A 19,335-nucleotide genomic window follows, 5' to 3' on the forward strand; every position below is an offset into this window, starting at 1 on the left:
GATGATCACAGATGTGAACAGTCAGAACAGGGAGGGGCAGGGCAAAACAAATCCCCAGCAGTGATACCCCTGGTGGTTATGTGGTTATGTGTCCCATCGAATGCCTGTAAGTAGGGGGTGACATGAACCTCCATGCAGTAGTGCCTTAAAGGTCCAGTGTGTAACGTGTTTAGTTGTTCATTATCAAAATCTGTGTTGCCCGTTCACAAACTTGTCCTTTTTCATGAATATTTACCACCACCACCATCAATTCCAAGTATTCCTTTTGGCTTGAAATTTTACATTTGCAATCGCATGAACTGGGGTAGACGCTCCATATTCATGCGTCATCTTGAAATACATTAGCCGGTAAGGGACATACAGGACATACTAGGGCTGGACCCGAATATTCGAATATTCGTTCGGTGGGTTGGTATTCGATTTGAAAATTTGACATTCAAATATTGTTTTTTTTTTTTTTTTTGCACAACCTGGCATCCCCCTCCAAACGGTTCTCATTTGCGCTTGAATATGTTCGAAATATAATACTCTCTTTTACATTTTTAAAAATGTAATCACAAAATATCAGACAGTAATCAGACGTTAGCGTCATGGACTCATGGCAGTGCGCTACCCCCCTGGCCCGTTATGAACGCTAATCAGCACATCTGTGTTCATCAACCACCAGAACCGGACCGTGTGTGTGTGTGCGCGCGCGTGTGTGTGGGTGTGCACAGAGAGAGAGAGAGAGAGAGAGAGAGAGAGAGAGAGAGAGAGAGAGAGAGAGAGAGAGAGAGAGAGAGAGAGAGAGAGAGAGAGAGAGAGAGAGACGGTGTTGTCTTGTGCGTTCTGCATGTGGTGTCTGCTGATGTGCAGGTTACCTTCCCCCCAAACACGGACACACATATATACAGATACATCTCGCTTTATAAGATAAATAGCCTGCCTATAAGTGGCATCACGCTCTGTCTGCACTTGTTGTGTGGTTGTGCTTTGCATGTGTGGGATTCTGATATGTCCTTAAATTCGGGAATTGTTGTTTGTTTATTCAAAGTCAAAGACAGTCCAAAGTAGTGCAACTTTGCCCATTTTTGTGGGTCTGAGGTGTATGCCACATTGTAGCTGCCAAAGCTCCGCTGCTCTCTGTCTCTGGTCCTCAGGGTGAGAGGGGGAGTGGCCAGCGGCTAGAGCGGCAAAAGCCAATGTGTGCTTCTTTTAGCGATATATATTTAACGATATCTTTTGCATTTATAATCCAAACAACGTCAAACTTAGCACTGCACTTAATAGTGCCCGTAGCAAGACACATGTCAAGTTTGAAATACATCGGACTAACGATTCGAGAGATATTCGAATAAAACCCAGACAGACAGAAAGACGTTCCTGCAATTTATAGAGTTAATAATATGTCCTCTCTCTCACCTTTAAAAGGTCTCTATATTGTGCTCATTTTCATGTTCATACTTGTATTTTGGGTTTCTACTAGAATATGTTTACATGCTTTAATATATAAAAAACACATTATTTTTCTCATACTGTCTGTCTGACTATACCTGAATACGCTCTGTTTTAGCGCCTGTTGCCTAATCATCTAGAGATCTATTCTAAATATGGCTTCATACTTTAAAGATTTGAAGTCTTAGGGAAATAATATGATTTATTATGAATGAGCACTTGTGCATGATTAAATAACACCAGGTTGCTGCAGCCTGTGTCTCTATTATTTCTGTGTGATGACACAATGACAATACAGTTTAGTCTTGTCTAACACAAACACTAGGGGTGGGAGTATAATTTTTTTATACTTATCGTTATTGATTCTTTTCCCTAGAATCAATATTTTTTATTTCCTCATATCCAGCAAAACAAGGCGAAAACAGAAAATACATGTTATGTACTGACTGACTGACACAACTAGTTTTTAGAAATGTCTCATGATATATTGCCTCTACAAGTTTATTATTCAACTTTTGTTTTTGTTGAAGAAGGAAAAGAAAATCGCAATACTCAATACTGTGAAAAATAAATGAAAATCGCGATACAAATCGAATAGGCCCCCATGGATCGTGAAAGAATCAAATCAAGACAAAAGAATCATCCTAGCCCTAATAAATGCATTGTATGGAAACACGAAAACATCATCACGCCGTTTCCCAGAGGTGATTTTGTATCTCAATACAACAACACACACCACTCCCACAAGACCGACCCTTCCTGCTGAATCACTGCTCCCCTTTGTGATAAACTATTGAAACTGAAAGAGGAGAGGAGAGGAGAGGAGAGGAGAGGAGAGGAGAGGAGAGGAGAGGAGAGGAGGAGAGAACCTTCCAACCTTTTGTCAGCTATACAGAGAAATTAATTAGCCTGGTTTTCACAGAGCAGATCCCAGTAGGGAACTGGGATAATGTGCCTGCATTACCACACTGCACGCATGACTTCTAGCTCTAGAAAGCTCTTAAACTTTGACCACATTAACGGCCCAAATTACCCAAAATGTTTTTCAAAGGTATTTTTTTTGCCTCAGAGTTGGAGAACCTCTGTAGCAGCATTAATACACCTCTCCCCTGAAAGCTACTCTAATGACATTGCTTATTGTAAGCGGCTTTAGGCAGTGATTGCACTCAATGAAGTAGATGCAGGATATTGCAGGATAGACGCAGACCGGCTCATAGGCCAACCATTGTGCATTGTCCTCAGAGCTGGATAGAAGACCATTGTTATGACTTTACTGTGGATAAGCAGTCATTCTTTGGATGTCAAGGGAATAAACTTACACACTGGTCATATTTGCTTCAATGTGTCTGCTACTGCATGTATGTGAGAGGGAGAGACTGGAAGGGAGTGCTGCTGATGATCACAAGATCCCCCATGACTTGACCTAATGCTGCATTCAGGTCACATAAGAATAAATGTGATGAATGCTCAACAGTTAAAAGTATCAACTTGGAAGCTTTCAGTACTTATTCAGCAGTTCGTAGATAACAAAATGCCAATGATTCAGGTGACAACGAAAGCACCTCGACTTGCAAACATCACATGGAAAACCTGACCAGTGTGACTCAGCCTCTTTCTTTATCTTCCCAGTCAGCATTAAAAACGAATTAAACCAACACACATAGCACATAGTGTCCTTGAGGTCCTAATGAAAATAAACAGCACATCAAGTAGATGGTCATAGAGACACACACTGAATCCAACCAATTCAAGTGAAAAAATAATTAGTAAATGGTGAAGTAAATTGGGTGTAAATGCATGTGTAACAAAGTGACTGTTCTACTTCTCTCAGCAAATTCTTCAGTTAAACATGTCTGTGTTTGTATGAGTACCTAGGTCACACTAAGTGCCTGCATTGATCTGTGGACACTTGGCTCGCTTTAAATAACTCTGCCTTTGAAAGGCTGTGAGCTTTTATGAGCGAGTTACAACACTCACTTTTGCAGGCGTCTAGAAGTTTTACATTAAGTATGTTGAAGAGTCTAGAGATATCAAATATTTAGTGGATACAGCAAAATATGGTCGTTTTGGTGAAGGATATGGTCTGGACAATAACTTTTTTCCAGTTATGGCAGAGGATAAAAAAGCATCAATTAACTGAAAACTAGTGCTTTGGAACTTTGAGAAGATGCTAGTTCTCTTTCTTGCCAAGACTTAGTTGGTTCATGCTTGTCCATTAAATATGAAGTTACAGCCAGGGGACCATTAGCTTAGCTTAGCACAAAAACTGGAAGCAGGGGGAAAGTTCAGCACCTCTAAAGCTCATAACATGTTATATTGTTTAATAAGTTCAAAAAAACAAAGACCAAAAAATTGTATTGGTGGTTTTACAATGGGTTATGTGCCAGACTATTTCTTGGCCAGGAGCAGTAACTTCCTGGAGTCTCCTCTGGTTGCCCAGCAACCTCACAGTGACAACAGCCTCTTCCCGCATCTCCATTAAGCTTTAATGGACGAGTAGTATCAATCTTCTCATTCCTTCAACTGTGGCGGCTACGTCAAGACAGAGAATATTTTTTCTTACAACACTTTGCCAGCAGCACACGTTGTGTTACAGTAACATGTGGTGTTCGTAAAGCCTCTGCACTCAGTAAACATGTAGGCTATATAGTACAAAACAGATTTTTCTTTCATATTTAAAATTTTAGTTTTTACAGATATCTGCCTTGACTCATCCACCGACAAAGCATCTCTGGTAGAAACTGTGCATGTATTTATATTATTGTTAACAACCTGCATTCTTGTGGAGTTTCATTATGCGAGTCTGTTCTGTTCAGACATTTTCCTTAGGGTGACAGTCCCATTAGCTGCTGGTCTAGTGTACATGTGCTTTACCTCACTCTGTTAGTGCTCTTACTTCCTGCTGTAAAGCAATGCTGTCTACTTGTCTCCCAGGAGCTCAGAGAAAAGTACCAAAATGCTTTTAATCTTCTTCCAATGTGTTTTTTTTCCAACTTATCATTCTCTCCGTCTCTCTCCTTCTCGTTTATGGGAGCACTTCTGGGTCTTCCCTAATGTTTGTCCTGTAGGGACACTGCTGCTTAATGGTGTTCATTACACTGTTTGTGCTGCCTGATTATCCATCTGTCTGTTTGATCCTTCTCTGTCTCCATCTCTACTCCTTTTTTCTGTTTGCCAGTTGAACTGACTTGTTCTGTAGCTGGCCCGTCCTCCTGGTGGGTCTCCAGGGACTCTAAATCTGTCAAATCCTAACATAAGTCTCTCTCTGGGGACCCCCTCTCTTTGTTTTCACTCAGTTTGAATCAATTTTGAAATTCTTCTGCTCAAATATTAGTGTTTCAGTAAATGTGTAGTCAGTAAATGTAAATGATGTCCACGAGACAACAAAAGGGATGTTTGTTTCAGCTAATGTTACTCTTCTTTCCTCCTGAAGACCAAAACAAACTAATGCATTTCAAAAGCACAAACTAGTGGGCACTTTATACTATTCATGAAACAACAACACCTGCAGTACATCTTATGGTGGACATATTCATTTTGAGCTTGACTACAGCTTCCACATTTCATGATTCGTTATTCCGAATGAATACGTTCCTGCTCTTACTTTTTTTTTTACCATCTTCCTTCCACATTCTGTGCCCTGCTTACATTTCTACTGTCCTGTACTCAGTACATAATGTTGGTTCAGTGACATTTTGAGGGAAGGGATCGTTACATTGCAAAGCAGTAAACAAGACAACACAGTGCACCACTAATGGTTGAGGCTAGTTCAAGTTTTTTTTTCTCTGTTTAGTTGAGCTTCACTGCTCCCTGTTCTGTTCATGGTGTTTCATTGTCTCATGTCCCCATGAATCTCGCTGCCCTTCCGTGTCTCTCACACACACACACACACACACACACACACACACACACACACACACACACACACACACACACACACACACTTACTATATCGTCAGTTTGTTCTTCATTATCTCCTTGACAACCATGAGATGAACTAACGCCCTCTGCGCTCACTTCTACCACTGACTTTTTTCTCACTGTCTGAATCGTCACTGAACTCTCTTTAGATTTTATCTCCCATCCACCATCCGTTGATTCTTTTTGTCTCACTGTCCCTACTCCTCCTCCTTTTCTTCTGACTCTGACTGACATCTGTCACAGTCTACTACTCTCAGGGAGATTAAGAGCTGTTGATATTTTTTATGGTCAATAAGAGGGACACACAGACTGCAACAAAAAACAATTGTTGACTATTTTTTCTTCATTCCTCCATTCCTGAAAACTGCTTGGCAAAAAGTGTGATTATCACATCTCAGTGGGAGGGTAAAAATCAAGAGGGGTGAGGGGAACCAAATGGCATCATGTGGCCCTCATGAGACCAGTCACCTGATTAGGGCCAAGCACCATGGTGGAAATGGATTCCTAGAAGTCATGAGATTTTGTAAGATCCTTACACTTTACAGCTGTCCTGAAGGAAAGCCAGTCAGCCCACTGAGCCCTGCATCTAGTCCACTCCTTCCACCAGTGCTAGCTTCAACTATTAATAAGATCCTGCTGGAGTTGACTTGTATTTACTTTAGGTGAATCTTTAAGACCACTAACAACTTTACAGTAAATCTACTTTACAGCAACAAAAGTTCTTCATATTTAAATATATAGAAAACCGAAAGCAATATATTGGCAGAAGTCAACATGTTGTGTGTGAGTGCAGCATTTACTCTACTGCACTACTGCAACACCCATGCTAATGGTGATCCTAATTTAAAAGTAAGCATAATGTGCATTCATATCCATTGCCCAAATTTCAGAAAGCTTTAGTTTTGTTTCTGATGGAGAAAAAAAACATCAGTTCCTTCCTGAGGTTGTGCCATTTGCATCTACCTTATGTGCTTTAAATCAATCAATCCTGCAGATTTAGTGCCTAATCTAACCTGGTGGCAACCAGGTACATTTAGTGGTGGCCTCTTTTGTTTACAGCAATTAAGCTCAAATATTAATGTGGTGATTATTTATTAATGTTAAAATGCTACACAAAGCACATTTAAAGGATTTTGTATCGCCATTGGGTTCCCCCTGTGTAATGCTGCACTCAGAGAAATATACTTATGCGACCACAGCTCCATTATTTATAATGTTCTCTTGTGTTATGCTTCTTCTAGTCTGTGTATAGTAGTCCTGTGCTGCATCTTTAACTGTGTTTCTGCCACCAAATTCATGACATCAAACATGACCCTACTGCTTAATACAGGGGAGCTTCTATTCTCATGTCCATTATGTATACTTAGAATAATGACAATGTTTTGACCCAAACTTCCAGATTGAAGTCCAAATTGAATAAGTGTAGTCTTGTCATCATCTAGTCCTGTGGAAACCAAAAAATTAATACATCTACTGTATAAAGCCCATTTTGGCTCTAATGTGACAACATGCCATCTCAATTCTATCAGAGACATTTCCAAGTGCAGTGATGTGTAATCTCAGTATTATATCACATGGTGTTGCTCTACTCTGACAGCCTGACAGTGTGTTAGAGAGGATTACAGTCATCTACTTCATGGTCCCTGCTAAAGTACGTTGATAATGTTACACAGGGGTGCGTTTCTAGGACTTGAGGAGGTTCGGGGCTTAGCCCGGACCCATTAAAATAAACTGAATGCAATGCAAAACGGCGTTTGGCTTGCCTAGCTTGTTAAAAACCAGTGAATGTTCATTTTAGCTGCCCAGTTTGTAGATGTTAGTTAGATGGCACCAACATTTGGCATGATCATAACTGGCCTGGCAACCCAAAGGTCAAGGTTTTGTTTCCAGATTTGTGTGGTGACTAATGATGTGGGGTCTGTGGGTCCTCCCCCCGAACATTTTGAGCATTAAACACTTCACTTCCTGCATTCTGGTGAATTTTTATGCACCAATTTCTACCTTTTCTAAATCAATTTATGCTGGAAATATCTTTATGTAAAAGGGAAAAATAGATTACAATCCAAATATTAAAACATAATGGAATTTATTGCAGTAAGGCTCTCAGGCATTCTGTATTGCTTTCAACTATTTATTCTCCTGTAGATCAACTTTTCGAATTATATCTGAGTCAGCACACATGTAACCTAGGCATCATTTACTCTTCCCTCCTCTTTTGTTGGGGAAGTAACCTCCTTAAATGTGCATATGACAATTATTCACCTCAGTGATACATTCATTCATTTTAATGAATTAATTAATCCCTGGACTTCTGGATTTCTGCTCATGTTCAAAACTATGTGTACATTCAAAATATAACTCATCCAATCTGTGTTCTGAGATTTGGAGGAGTTGTAATATTTTGAGAAAAATAAAGTTATAATAGGCTATTACAAGAATAAAGTCACTTTATTTCAGGAAATAATCTGCCTGCACCATAGTCTGCTGTGCATTAGCCTACGTGATTGCTCTGCTGACATGGTAGATCTCAGACCTTCTGACAGACACAGAGCCCCATTTGAGACTCTGAATGAGAGAACGTTGGAAACCACGGCAGAAATACACAGATCACAAACGCGACACATCTGCTGCAGCATGACCACAGCAGAGCGCGTCAATTATAAACCTAAAGCTGCACAGACCACGGAAGGCGCGCTGCTCATCTCTATTTTTACAGTGAGAGTGGACACTAGCGACGTACAGGTCTGTTTCGGAACTCTGTGTGTTTGAGTCTGAACCATAGACTGGAAACGTCACGGCTCAGGAACTTCAATCATTAGTATTGCACTCCTAAACTTTGTGTTGATGGCATCAATGTATTAGACTGATTTGGCTGTGATTCCTCTGGAAAATACACCTTTCACAGCTTTCCTCACTTAGAGTGGTTACTAGGCGATAGCATCAAATACGGCATGATGGTCAGACCCCGCATGTAGCTGCCTGTTCTATTCGCCTCGGGAGAGAGAGAGAGAGAGAGAGAGAGAGAGAGAGAGAGAGAGAGAGAGAGAGAGAGAGAGAGAGAGAAATCCGGGAGCTATTCAAGCTATTCATAAAACATTCAGGGCTGTAGTCAGGGACGCCCAGCCTAACGACGCCTCTGATGTTACAGAATAATCGGATGTTTCACGTGCAAGAATTGTTCATCTATGGAAATCACTTGAGTGCTCAGTAGTTTTAACTTAATACTGATTGACATTTACATGCAATTCATGCAATAATCTGCATTTCCAGGCAATAATAATACTGGTTTGTATTTGTCGCCTAGCAACAAATACATCTTCAGGAAGAGGATAACATGTTGTACTACAGCTTGCTGCAAAAGTGGCTTCACAAGTGCTCCCTTTGGATGCCATTGAAAAGCTTTTAACTCAGGAGCTCCATATTCTGTAATAAATCAGCTTTTTTATGGAGAAAAAAAACAAACACTCAAATGTCAGTATTATTCTTACAAAACAAAGATAAGCTGCATGCAAACAAGGATGAATCCATTCTGTGAGTAGAAACTGTGTTTTCCATTCTGTCCTACTACAAAATTGTTGTAACTATGAAAAACTCCACAGAGAGGGCAGCAGATTATGCCTCAGCAATGGCCAAATTCAAAGTGTAAAGAGGCATGTTAAACAGAAATGTACTGAATTAACTCCCTTCCTGCATTTGAAAAGCAGAAACTGTAATAGGTTTAGTAAGTCTATACATAGTCCTGCATTGCCAATCCTATATCCACAGTGCTGTGGAGTAAGGTCTGGCTAAACCACAGATACATACCAGGATAGAAGAAAAAAACGCTGTGGGTTGTTTACATTTCTTTAAACCAATCGCATTCATCTTGGGCGACTCTAAGCTCCGGACGCAGTGACGGTGCATTTGAACAAGTAGTCTTGGGAAGAAACTTGTTTTCGTGGAACACTTGCACTCCCCAAAAGAAAACACCACATACAATATTAAATGAAGTTAACTGTTCACACAGAAACGTGAGATGGTAAACGCGATTTGCCCTTACAGTGTATCACTGCGTGTATTTTGTTCACAGCAATCCCGCCAATTAGATAGTAGGCTACTTTGTAAATGCTGTAAACATATTCTTTGTAAATCTTTACAATCATTCCCCGAAAGAACCAAGCAGGCCTGTCTTATTGCACAATCCACATTTTCTTCAAAACCTGCCATTTTAGTGTGTAGCTTGCTAGCTCAAAGTTAGTTGTTTCCCGAAGCGGAGAGATTTTGAGAACGGCAGCACTCAGAGAGCGGAAGGTGAGGGCCATCCGGCGCGTGTGCTGGAAATGTACTTCCGTTGATCCTGACTAGTCTATACATAAAAAGCAGGGAAACAATATTTGAACTTCTCACTGTGTAACATCACCTTAGGACTAACCGTAGTAGTGCTTAAATTCCTGCATTAACAGGAGCCGATGTGGTTACAGCACACTGTGTTTCCCACTTTTACAGGTATACAGTCTCATTACTCAGATTCAGGATGAACACACACAAACTAAGTGAAGGCAGTGGCAGTGTGAATACATACAAAAGGTCAGGACAAAGCAGACGGCACAAGATGGATACAACTTCACTCTAGGTTCCGACAACTAAATCATGCAGGCATTTGCTCAAGGTAATACTGTTCAACCTGAACCAGACGTTTGCCTGATGCACTGAAGCAAACGCCAATCAGCTCCAAAGACTACACATTTCTCCTTGGGTGCATTTTTCAAAAAGAAATGGCCTTCCTTTTCAACACCTACCAATGACACCCAAACAAAAAGTTTATAAAACACAAATTCCTCAGAAGAGCTGCTGCCAAAAACAAAAAACTAAACAAAATGTCTCAACATATGCCATTGACAGAGGAAGGCAAAAACCAAAACAGCTATTCATAACTGCTTTATTATGGCTATACTGAATGTCCGTCAAGCTACCTTACTATCTTAATGGGAGTACTGGGAAGAGAGCGATCAGTTTCTTGCAAGTAGGCAAAAGTCTGCTTCACTTCCTGTGTGAACATACAATAAGAGGTGAATGCTAAACCAATAATCCAAATAATCCATGCAGTAGTTCTATAATAATGTCCTGCTTGTGTCTTAAGCAAACAAAGCAAAGAGAGGAGAAAAGGGGGAGATATTTGGGCTGAAAGAAAGAGAGGGAGGGGTTGATGTCCGCAAAGTTTACCATCAGCATTTAGGAAGAGGAAGGGTTCTCTCTCTCTGACATGAGGACCGTGGGGAATGGTGTGTTCCAGCAGCGAACCGACCAGCTATCATTCCCTCAGATAGGGAGAACATTAAGGTGTACCTGCCCCTCTCAGCACTTTCACTGGCAACCCGGAGCAATGTTATTATGATGACCCAAGTTCAAACAACCTCTCTCTCTCTCTCTCTCTCTCTCTCTCTCTCTCTCTCTCTCTCTCTCTCTCTCTCTCTCTCTCTCTCTCTCTCTCTCTCGGTCTCTCTCTTTGGATAGAGGCCTCCATACACCATTAACCCAGGGCTATCCATCATCTGTCTCCTTGTTCAATGGGCTATAATACACTGTTAATGCTACTGCAAAGACACTGATACAACCTGATAATGGAGCACCGTACTCTTCAGCAGAACTTTTTTGTCCCACAAACAGCCCAAAACCCCAAAGATTTTCAACTTAGAATGATTTCAAACAGAGGAAAGCAGTAAATACTAACATTTGATAAGCTGTCACCAGCAAGTGTTTGGCATTTTTGCTTGGAAAAAAACGTAAATCATTTAATCTATTACAGAATTGTTTAAGATTAATTTTCTTACAATTGACTAACTGTGTAATCAACGTATTGTTTCAGCTCTGCATGGAGCCTATACATCCTACATGGGTTTATACTGTAGATGCACATTATAAATATACTCCTGGACTTGGATGTATATTGTCAGTTAATTAGAAAATGTCTAATGTTTGATATACTAGATTAACTAAAATAATAATACTCCTTTAAAATGCTAATAAATATAAAACATAAAGAGTACAAGGGACTGCTAAATGTGATTGAAAAGTGAAGCAGCAGCCAGTCAAAAACAATCCCACGACCGAGTGGCTTAGTGAGAGCCTGTAAGTCCTTCAGGTAAAGGGGTTAACCCCGGTGCACTTTGTGGATTGTGGGCAGTATGGACGGGCAGGTGTTAACTGATTACCATGAGGCTGAGAGGAAACCTGCCACTGTTGGCACACAAATGAGCACGCTTGAAAAGCCATTCTACAGCTTCACAACAACATGGATATCCTTCAAAATAAAAGAATACCTTTCCTGGATCCTGAAAAGGGACCCAATTCAAAAATGTGTGATACACACAAACACATCAAGCAATGCATATGCTATTGTATTTATCAACATTTATCATTACTATTGTAATTAAAAGAAACGCAAGTTTGAAGTTTGCCGTTTGAGTTGTGCTTAAAGCTGCAGTAGAAAGACAGAATTTGCAGTAAAGTGAGACTTCTTCCCTCAGCTCTCCCTCTCAAGTAACTGTCGCACAGACAATGCATGTGCAGAACAGCCAATAGGAACGCTCTCTCTCTCTGAAGTCTCCTGTCACGGGCTAGATTTTCTAAAGCCTGAAAACAGAGCCAAGAAGAGGTGCAGAAGTCCAGAAGTTTCTCTCAGACCACTTGAAATACAATATGCTGAAGAATTATTATGGAACTTTTGCACAACGATGGCAAAAATAAATTGCCTACCACAGCTTTAAGTCAATATGAAAAACAATGAATATGTCCTTTAAATAGACAATTAGAATTACCATTAGTTTTATTTAATTTTGTGTCCATCATAATTGATTTATTCTGTGTTGTCCTAATAGAGAATAAAAGCAGTCTTTGGACACCCTTTGGTATTTGACCTCATTTTAGCCAGTCCTCAGGAAAATAGGATTTTTTATTTCACTATAAAAAGGCCTTACAATTAATTATTGACTAAGGAAATCAATGTTCAACCCTAATTCACTCCATGAAAGTTGTGATTATGTAGTCTTTTTAACCCTCTGAGGTCTAAGGACATTTTTACATTTCTTTTTAAATTCACATTTTAAGGATATTTGCATATAGTCAGATACCCATGTGTTTCATATCAAAATGTCAACTCAGCTTTCTGTACAGTGAAGCCCAAATTTGTTCCAGAGCAATGTGTAAAGAGATAATTTGTATATATATATCGACTGTTGTCAAACAGCTTGGACTCGCCGGTGCGTCTTTTGTTAATTTACCTCCTCATCACTGTCTGTAAGACTAGTCCACACTGTATTTGACTGTGGTTTGTGATTAAATTCAAACCTGTGATTAAATACTTGTGCTGTCTGTAGTTGGGATCATTTTTTACATTACTAAAATGTTAATGGCATTTATCTGATCCTCATTTTGCTAGGGGCAACCCCCCTTAAGCACCCCTGGAGCCCACACTGAGCAGGCCTGCTGTGCGATGACTCCAAGCTACACAAACGTCAGCCCACATTTTCTGCCAGTCTGCTTATGAATTATTGACAACTAGACAGAGCCGAGGAGTTCATGTGATCCGCTGCCCTTTGCGTCACCTGGCTACTAATGAATTCCACTTGCCCGCTTACTAGCCTGCATGAAGTAACATTAACACTACAGAGACAACAATATGACCAACAGCCACTATTCACTTAAACAGTTATGCTTGCCTTATATGCACAGATCACTTAACATGTTTCCTACTGTATTCAAAACCTATGTGCCATGAAAATACAGCAGGTGGAAAATAAGCAGTAGGAGATAAGTGAGAGGCTTGGATTTGAAAGTATAGCTGTAAAATGGATTAAGTGTGTGAGGGTATAGTGAACACCAGTAACCCTTTAATCCACTGTGTGAAGGCAGGAAGCCAGACAGAGAGAGAGGAGAGGCATTTCCTGTCCAGGAATCAAGATTTGTCAGCAGCAGAGAAATGCTGCCCGGCTGCTTTTAAGTCACTTCTACACTGACAAGAGTCGCAACTTAGAAAACAGGTACAACTTATTTTTAACAAGCAGCAAACTGATTATTTTCTCATCTTGATGGTTAGAAAAGTCTCCAGAACAGCGTTAAATGTTGTATAATTACCTTCTCCGTTTCACAAAGCTCATTGCGTATTTATTTTCCAGAAAAATGTATGTTTAGGGCTGTGACTCGAATGAAATAATACATGAGAGGCAAAGACACACGTGACATTTTGTTAACCACACATGAATTTTTTTTTTTTTTTTTTATAAACAGCCAGTTTGTGTTTCAATGTGGTAAATCTGAAGAAAAGAACAAGACTCATTTCAGCACTTAAGTATTGCACTGAGGAGGACTGCAGAGAGGCTACAATTTAGAACAATAAATTCAGAGCCTAAAAGTACCCAGAGAAGAGAACAAACGAAGGGAAGTGAGCCAGCAGAGTGAGTGAGTACAGTACAAGTACACTAGGTCTCAGTGCTCCTACTTGTCACTGTGATTACATTTTGTTCTCATTCAGCCTGGACAGGTACGACAGCCACAACGATTACAACTCGACATGTTACACTTTAAAAGATAGCTATAGGCTTACATAACATCCTTTGCCTTCTTACCCCATCAGAGATGGCAGCAGAGACCAAATAACTGCAAGAGTACAACTGGTATCCAAGTGGTACAACATGGCCTCAGCTAAGCTTTATTAGGGTAATATGTTTATTTAACCCATATTTTCACAAGAGTATTACATTAAGTGAATTTAGCATGGCTTCCATTGAAATCTGATGACGCTGATGGCGTGTTTTTTAACTGACTTGACTGCTAGGCGATATTTTATACTGTATAATCATACAGTATAAAATATCGCATGTAAAAAAGGTAAGGCTCTAGACTGTGATACACTAAGGTGTATTGTAGGTAAGAACCAGGTAATAGAACAGCCTTATAAATAAGAATGTGCCAATGGTTATGTCCACCCGTAGATGTCTCATTTATGAGACTGTTCTTGGACTACTTCCTTCTGAACTTCGGGTCTACATCCTACAAATAAAATATGCGTGAGTATGAGTTATTGTCTTCACTCCCAGGACTTATTCCTTCTAACTAGGGCTGGGCAATATATCAATATTATATTGATATCATGATATGTGTCTAGATATCATCTTAGATTTTGGATATTGTAATATCGTAATATGACATAAGTGTTGTCTTTTCCTGGTTTTACGAGCTGCATTACAGTAAAGTGACTGTTCCAGCTGTTCTATTATTTGCCTTTACCCACTTAATCATTATATCCACATTACTCATGATTATGTATCACAAATCTTATTGTGTAAATATTTTGAGAAAGCAGCAATTGTCAACCCTACAATATCTTTGCAATATCGATATCGAAGTATTTGGTCAAAAATATTGTGATATTTGATTTTTTCCATATCATCGCCCAGCACTACTTCTAACTGTCCCTAACTGTGCCTGTCTGCTCTGAAAAGGGAGAAAACAGCATTCAAGTATGCTGCTCCCTTGGCTTGGACCCAGTTACAAAACCACTTCAATCTTTGGGAGCTGGTTTCGTTGGACGCATTTAAAACAATTCTAAATGACTTGGAAGCCGGCACATCTGGCTGTAGAGGTTTTTCATTTTGAAGAATGTTTTTTTATATCTCATAAGTGTGTCATTTGTTCTTGCGTCTCTATTTTAAATTGTAATACGTTTTGTTTCATGTCTTAAACCGTGTTATTTTTGCTGCTGCCTGTCTTTGCCCGGATACTCGGATGCCCGGATATAAAAAGAGATTTTTAATCTCAATGAGTCTTTACTCCTGGTTAAACAAAGATTAAATACATAAAAAAATATATTATCTGTTAAACTGTGTTTGCAGTACAGCATTATTTTTTTTTCAAAGTGGATAAAGTATCTTGCAAGGTGGCTTTAGTTTTAATTAATATTTCTGCACATATGTTGAGGTTCCGAATTATTTTAAACAGATGAGTTTTCTTAATTTTTGGGATATGTAGGACAGTGGAGTTGCTGATTAAAGCATCTCGAACACACTGTCCATTCGGATTATTTTACTGCTACGGGTAGAAACAAGTGTGTATTGAATACAGAGTTACTCGAGGTGTTTCAAAAGAGTCAGCTTGATTCTATTATGTTTATGGTTCAGTTATTGCTTATCGCTGCATGTAAATCACAGCTGTTTTATCTGTTAGTCTGTTTACTGATCAAAATCAAATCTCAACATGCCCAAAGGCAGCATAATGACTGTCAGCCCAAAAAGCAGCAAATGATGCCGTTTTAATTGACCTCATGAAACAAACTCTTTTTTTATTTCACATGAGGATTCTTTAGAGAATAACGAAACAAATATATTAGGATTTCAAATAAAGACTGATTTTCCAATTAGCTTCATTTACAGACATAGTCAGAGGGAGAATCCTTCATCATACTGCTGGCTCCAAGTATTGACTGATATTTCATAAAGGCCCCGGGTATTAGAAACCAGATAAATGTTCCTAACCCTCATCTTAAGCATTCAGTAGTCTCTTTGCATGCGGATTTTCGCAGCGACAGTACAATCAATTTAACCCATTTGTCTAAACCAGTTATCCAGATCAATTACAGCAGCAGACCTCATCAGCATCCCACATCCTTCCAGTCACAAGCTTGTTTGTGCATGTTTCTTACTACATGGCTCCATCTCACCCTCAACACAGCAGGGATTGTATCTAATCAGCCATTTGCAACAGTTGGGAGTCTGAGTCTGAGTCTAAGCCTCAGCCGAGGGAACCGGGGTATAAACCTCGCTGGCTCTCATGTGAGCAGAGTTTGCTCTGTCTGGATTATTGTCAAACACATTACTGTGGAGCCTAATGCAACTCACAGCCATATAGGCCGACTGCTCCACTGCTGCCCATCGATTTGACGGGCAGGAAGAAAACAACTGGATTACATAATTCATGTGAATGACGGTTCCATTTGTAGTCTTGTACATAACTCAGAAAATTAGTACTGTAGTTTAATACAGTAAATTACAGTGAAAAGCACACACATGACTTTAACAATTTTATGGCAAATCAAAGTTATGTTATCTGATGCAAAACAAGTTAAACTATGCAAAATAAGCTGCCAGGGGCTTTGCTTAAAAAGCGCACAGATTTTTTTTTTTGGCACTTTTTTCTACAACTTGTCAATACATTAAGATGAATGATAATTGCTGTCTGTCTGCATCTCTAAGCATGTTCTGTCATGACTGTGTATGTAGCCTACTTTCCAGAATCCTGCTTAATAACTGATGATACATGACTCCACCTTTCACTTATTGAAGCACCAGTGATTCTGATTTGTTGACTGAAGGTGTAGGCTATGTGGGTGTGTTCGAACATGATGTGCTACAATAATTGAATTAATATGTTCAGATGCCAAATAATTATTGAGAAATCCTGTGTGCCAAATCTCATTAAAAAATCTGACGTTTTAGCAAATCCAAAATACTGCACCAAATAGCACTTGTATTAATAAAATAAATGTGTATGTTACGATTGAAGATGAATGACTGAAAAATAAGTAATCCAATATAAAGTTTAAAATAAATCACCACAAACAGACATTATTTTATGTGGAAATAAATCCATTTCAAAATAAAATAAAAAAAAACTATAACTTCTTATAAAAAAAGAAAAAAATCATAATTGAAGATGTCAGACAGTTTACCAAATATTGGCCAATGAGCTTTCTTCTACTCCCTTTCGTGAGTGAAACTTAATCCCGATGAGTAGCTTCGGCGGAATTCGAAACCAATAAAAAAAAGCTCACACGTTTCTGTTTATCTTCGGGAATTGTAAAAAGCTTTGGCTTGCAGAGAAAAGGGGCCAGGATAAGCAGAACTGAGAGTAATTGAGAGTACACACGGAGGACGTGTTCAGCGCTGTAAAAACTTACATATCTGCTGATGAGGGTCCGAAGAGTGCTGAAATCCATCCCCATCCTGTTCCTCTTTCCTCTACGGACACTTCTTCTTTCTGAGTCGTTTTTCCCAAAGGTGACTTTACTGTAGACGCTAACTTCTTTTTAATTCTCCTCTTTTGTCCATGTCTTTTACTTCCTTCTCTTCTTCCTGAATTACAAAAAAAGGCTTGGTCCGACAAGGCTTTTCCAAATAATTGTAAACCTGAACTCACCTACAATACGGGGGACTGAAACAGGCTTTACCAGTAAAAAGAGGAGTGTCTTGTCTTTCTAAGAGTTTACACAGGCACAGACAAGTTGGTTTCTCCTGCTATGAGACTGGTTCACTTCCTCTCCCCCCCCTCTGCGCGTGTAGAAATAATCTTCTTGTCTCGCGCCGCGGCCAAAGGAGCTTTTCTCTCATCTACGTCACGTGGAGCCAGGTGGTGGCTCTGACTGGAGGAGAGCGCATGCGCACTCATGTGCTTTTGGTGTGTAATTGATTGGACGTTTCAGTTAATTAGAATATTGATTTGTTTGCTCGGGGCGTAATGGTGCACCAAAGACAAAATTCAGAAAAAAATTAATTGATTGCACTGAGAAAAATGCAATGAGAGGACAGTGCATAAAATGTACATGATTTGTGTGTGTGTTGGGGGGCTGTCCGGATTTCAACACCCCGACACCCTAGTGGTGCTGTCCACCCTGATGGTGCTGAAATCATTCCAAAAAATCTTATACAAATCCACATTTTTCCCACATGACTTTTCACCACATGACTAACTAAGACAAACTATAGCCTATGTTCCTCTGACATCTAAGTTAGTAAGTAAGTCCAATTCTTCAGTACAGCAAATAAGCACGGTTTAAATTATGTTCTTTATTCTTCATTCTTTTATAAATTAGTGCCGTAAAAATAAAATAAAAGTAATGAATGCATTATTAAGTCATCAGTTTGGAAATGTCGAGGTCAGCAGGGTCAGAACTAAATATCGTGATGCTATGTTTCCGGGGGTAATGTTTTCATTCATTAGTCCATCCAGTGCTGTTTCCTGGAGACGCTTTTCGGCGGGTTCTGTTGAAACACCAGCGTCAAAGTTACTACAATAATAACCAGCATATCTGGTTGTAACCTTCAAAATAAAACCCCTCAAAAGAGGTAAACGTTTTTCCTTCTTAACCTTTGCCACACATACAGTAATACAGAGTAATGGATTAAAATTGATTAAATAGCCATTCAGTTCCTTTGTTTTTGATTTTGGGAACATCAAGATTATTTAAAATGGGTATATTGTCATTATTGTAATATTTGAAATTATCCCATGTATTTCTTGGTCACAGAACCCGCCCCTCCATTTAAATGACACAGTGAAGTCTGATGGTTTACAGGTGGTTCATGTGAGAAAGAACAGTGCACTGTACACACAGGGATATACATCAAACAGTTTTCACCCCCACAGATTTTATACTTCTGACACATATCAATAGTATAGATTGCACTGTTAAAATAATAAATCAGACTCTGAGAGGCATTAAAGTGCAATTCCTGAGTAGCCTATTTTTTCCCCAAACCTATTTTTCCTACCCTGTTTGAACTGCATTTACATGCATAATATACTATATTTTAAAAGCAGTTTGGTCTTATTTGTGTTGTCTATCGTCTATTTAGTTCCAAATTTCAGTGGCTATTGTCAGAATTAATAAGAAATTAGTGAAAAGAGCTTCTATGTTCTATGATTGCCATAATTTAGAAATAAACATTTGCAAATTCTTCAGTAGTAATTTATCAGTAAGAAGAGTTGAAAAATGGGCAAGAAATTAATCATATTTATATTATAGATTTTGTGTTTTAATGTAGCTGTACTTTTTGACTCACATACACTATTAATTAATTTCTACTTTAGTCAGTCTTATCTAAAAGTACTTCCAGTTTAGCTTGATATTTTATCCTCATTCATTCATCCTTTCTAAAAGTCATGAACATTTTTGCGGTGATAAATTCTATGCTCTTACTTTGAAGGAAATATGGTGCTGGTTTCGTCATA

General features: G+C 39.2%; 1 protein-coding gene across 9 annotated transcripts in view; it reads right to left on the reverse strand.

Moving 5' to 3' along the window:
* Window positions 1-17,707, reverse strand: part of atp11a (ATPase phospholipid transporting 11A) — a 46,626-nt gene extending 28,919 nt beyond the window's left edge. For 6 of the 9 annotated variants that reach the window (XM_031291809.2, XM_031291808.2, XM_031291814.2 and 3 more), the window contains exon 1: window positions 17,285-17,673. In XM_031291809.2, the coding sequence (XP_031147669.1) occupies window positions 17,285-17,329 (45 nt within the window). In that variant the 5' untranslated portion in view covers window positions 17,330-17,673. Of the gene's footprint in view, window positions 1-17,284 lie in introns of all 9 variants that reach the window. The other 3 variants (XM_031291812.2, XM_031291811.2, XM_035998413.1) reach the window with 2 other exon arrangements.
* Between the last annotated feature and the right edge of the window lie 1,628 nt (window positions 17,708-19,335).

This window comes from Sander lucioperca, chromosome 24 (genome assembly GCF_008315115.2).
Source record: "Sander lucioperca isolate FBNREF2018 chromosome 24, SLUC_FBN_1.2, whole genome shotgun sequence".
Taxonomy (NCBI): Eukaryota; Metazoa; Chordata; class Actinopteri; order Perciformes; family Percidae; genus Sander; species Sander lucioperca.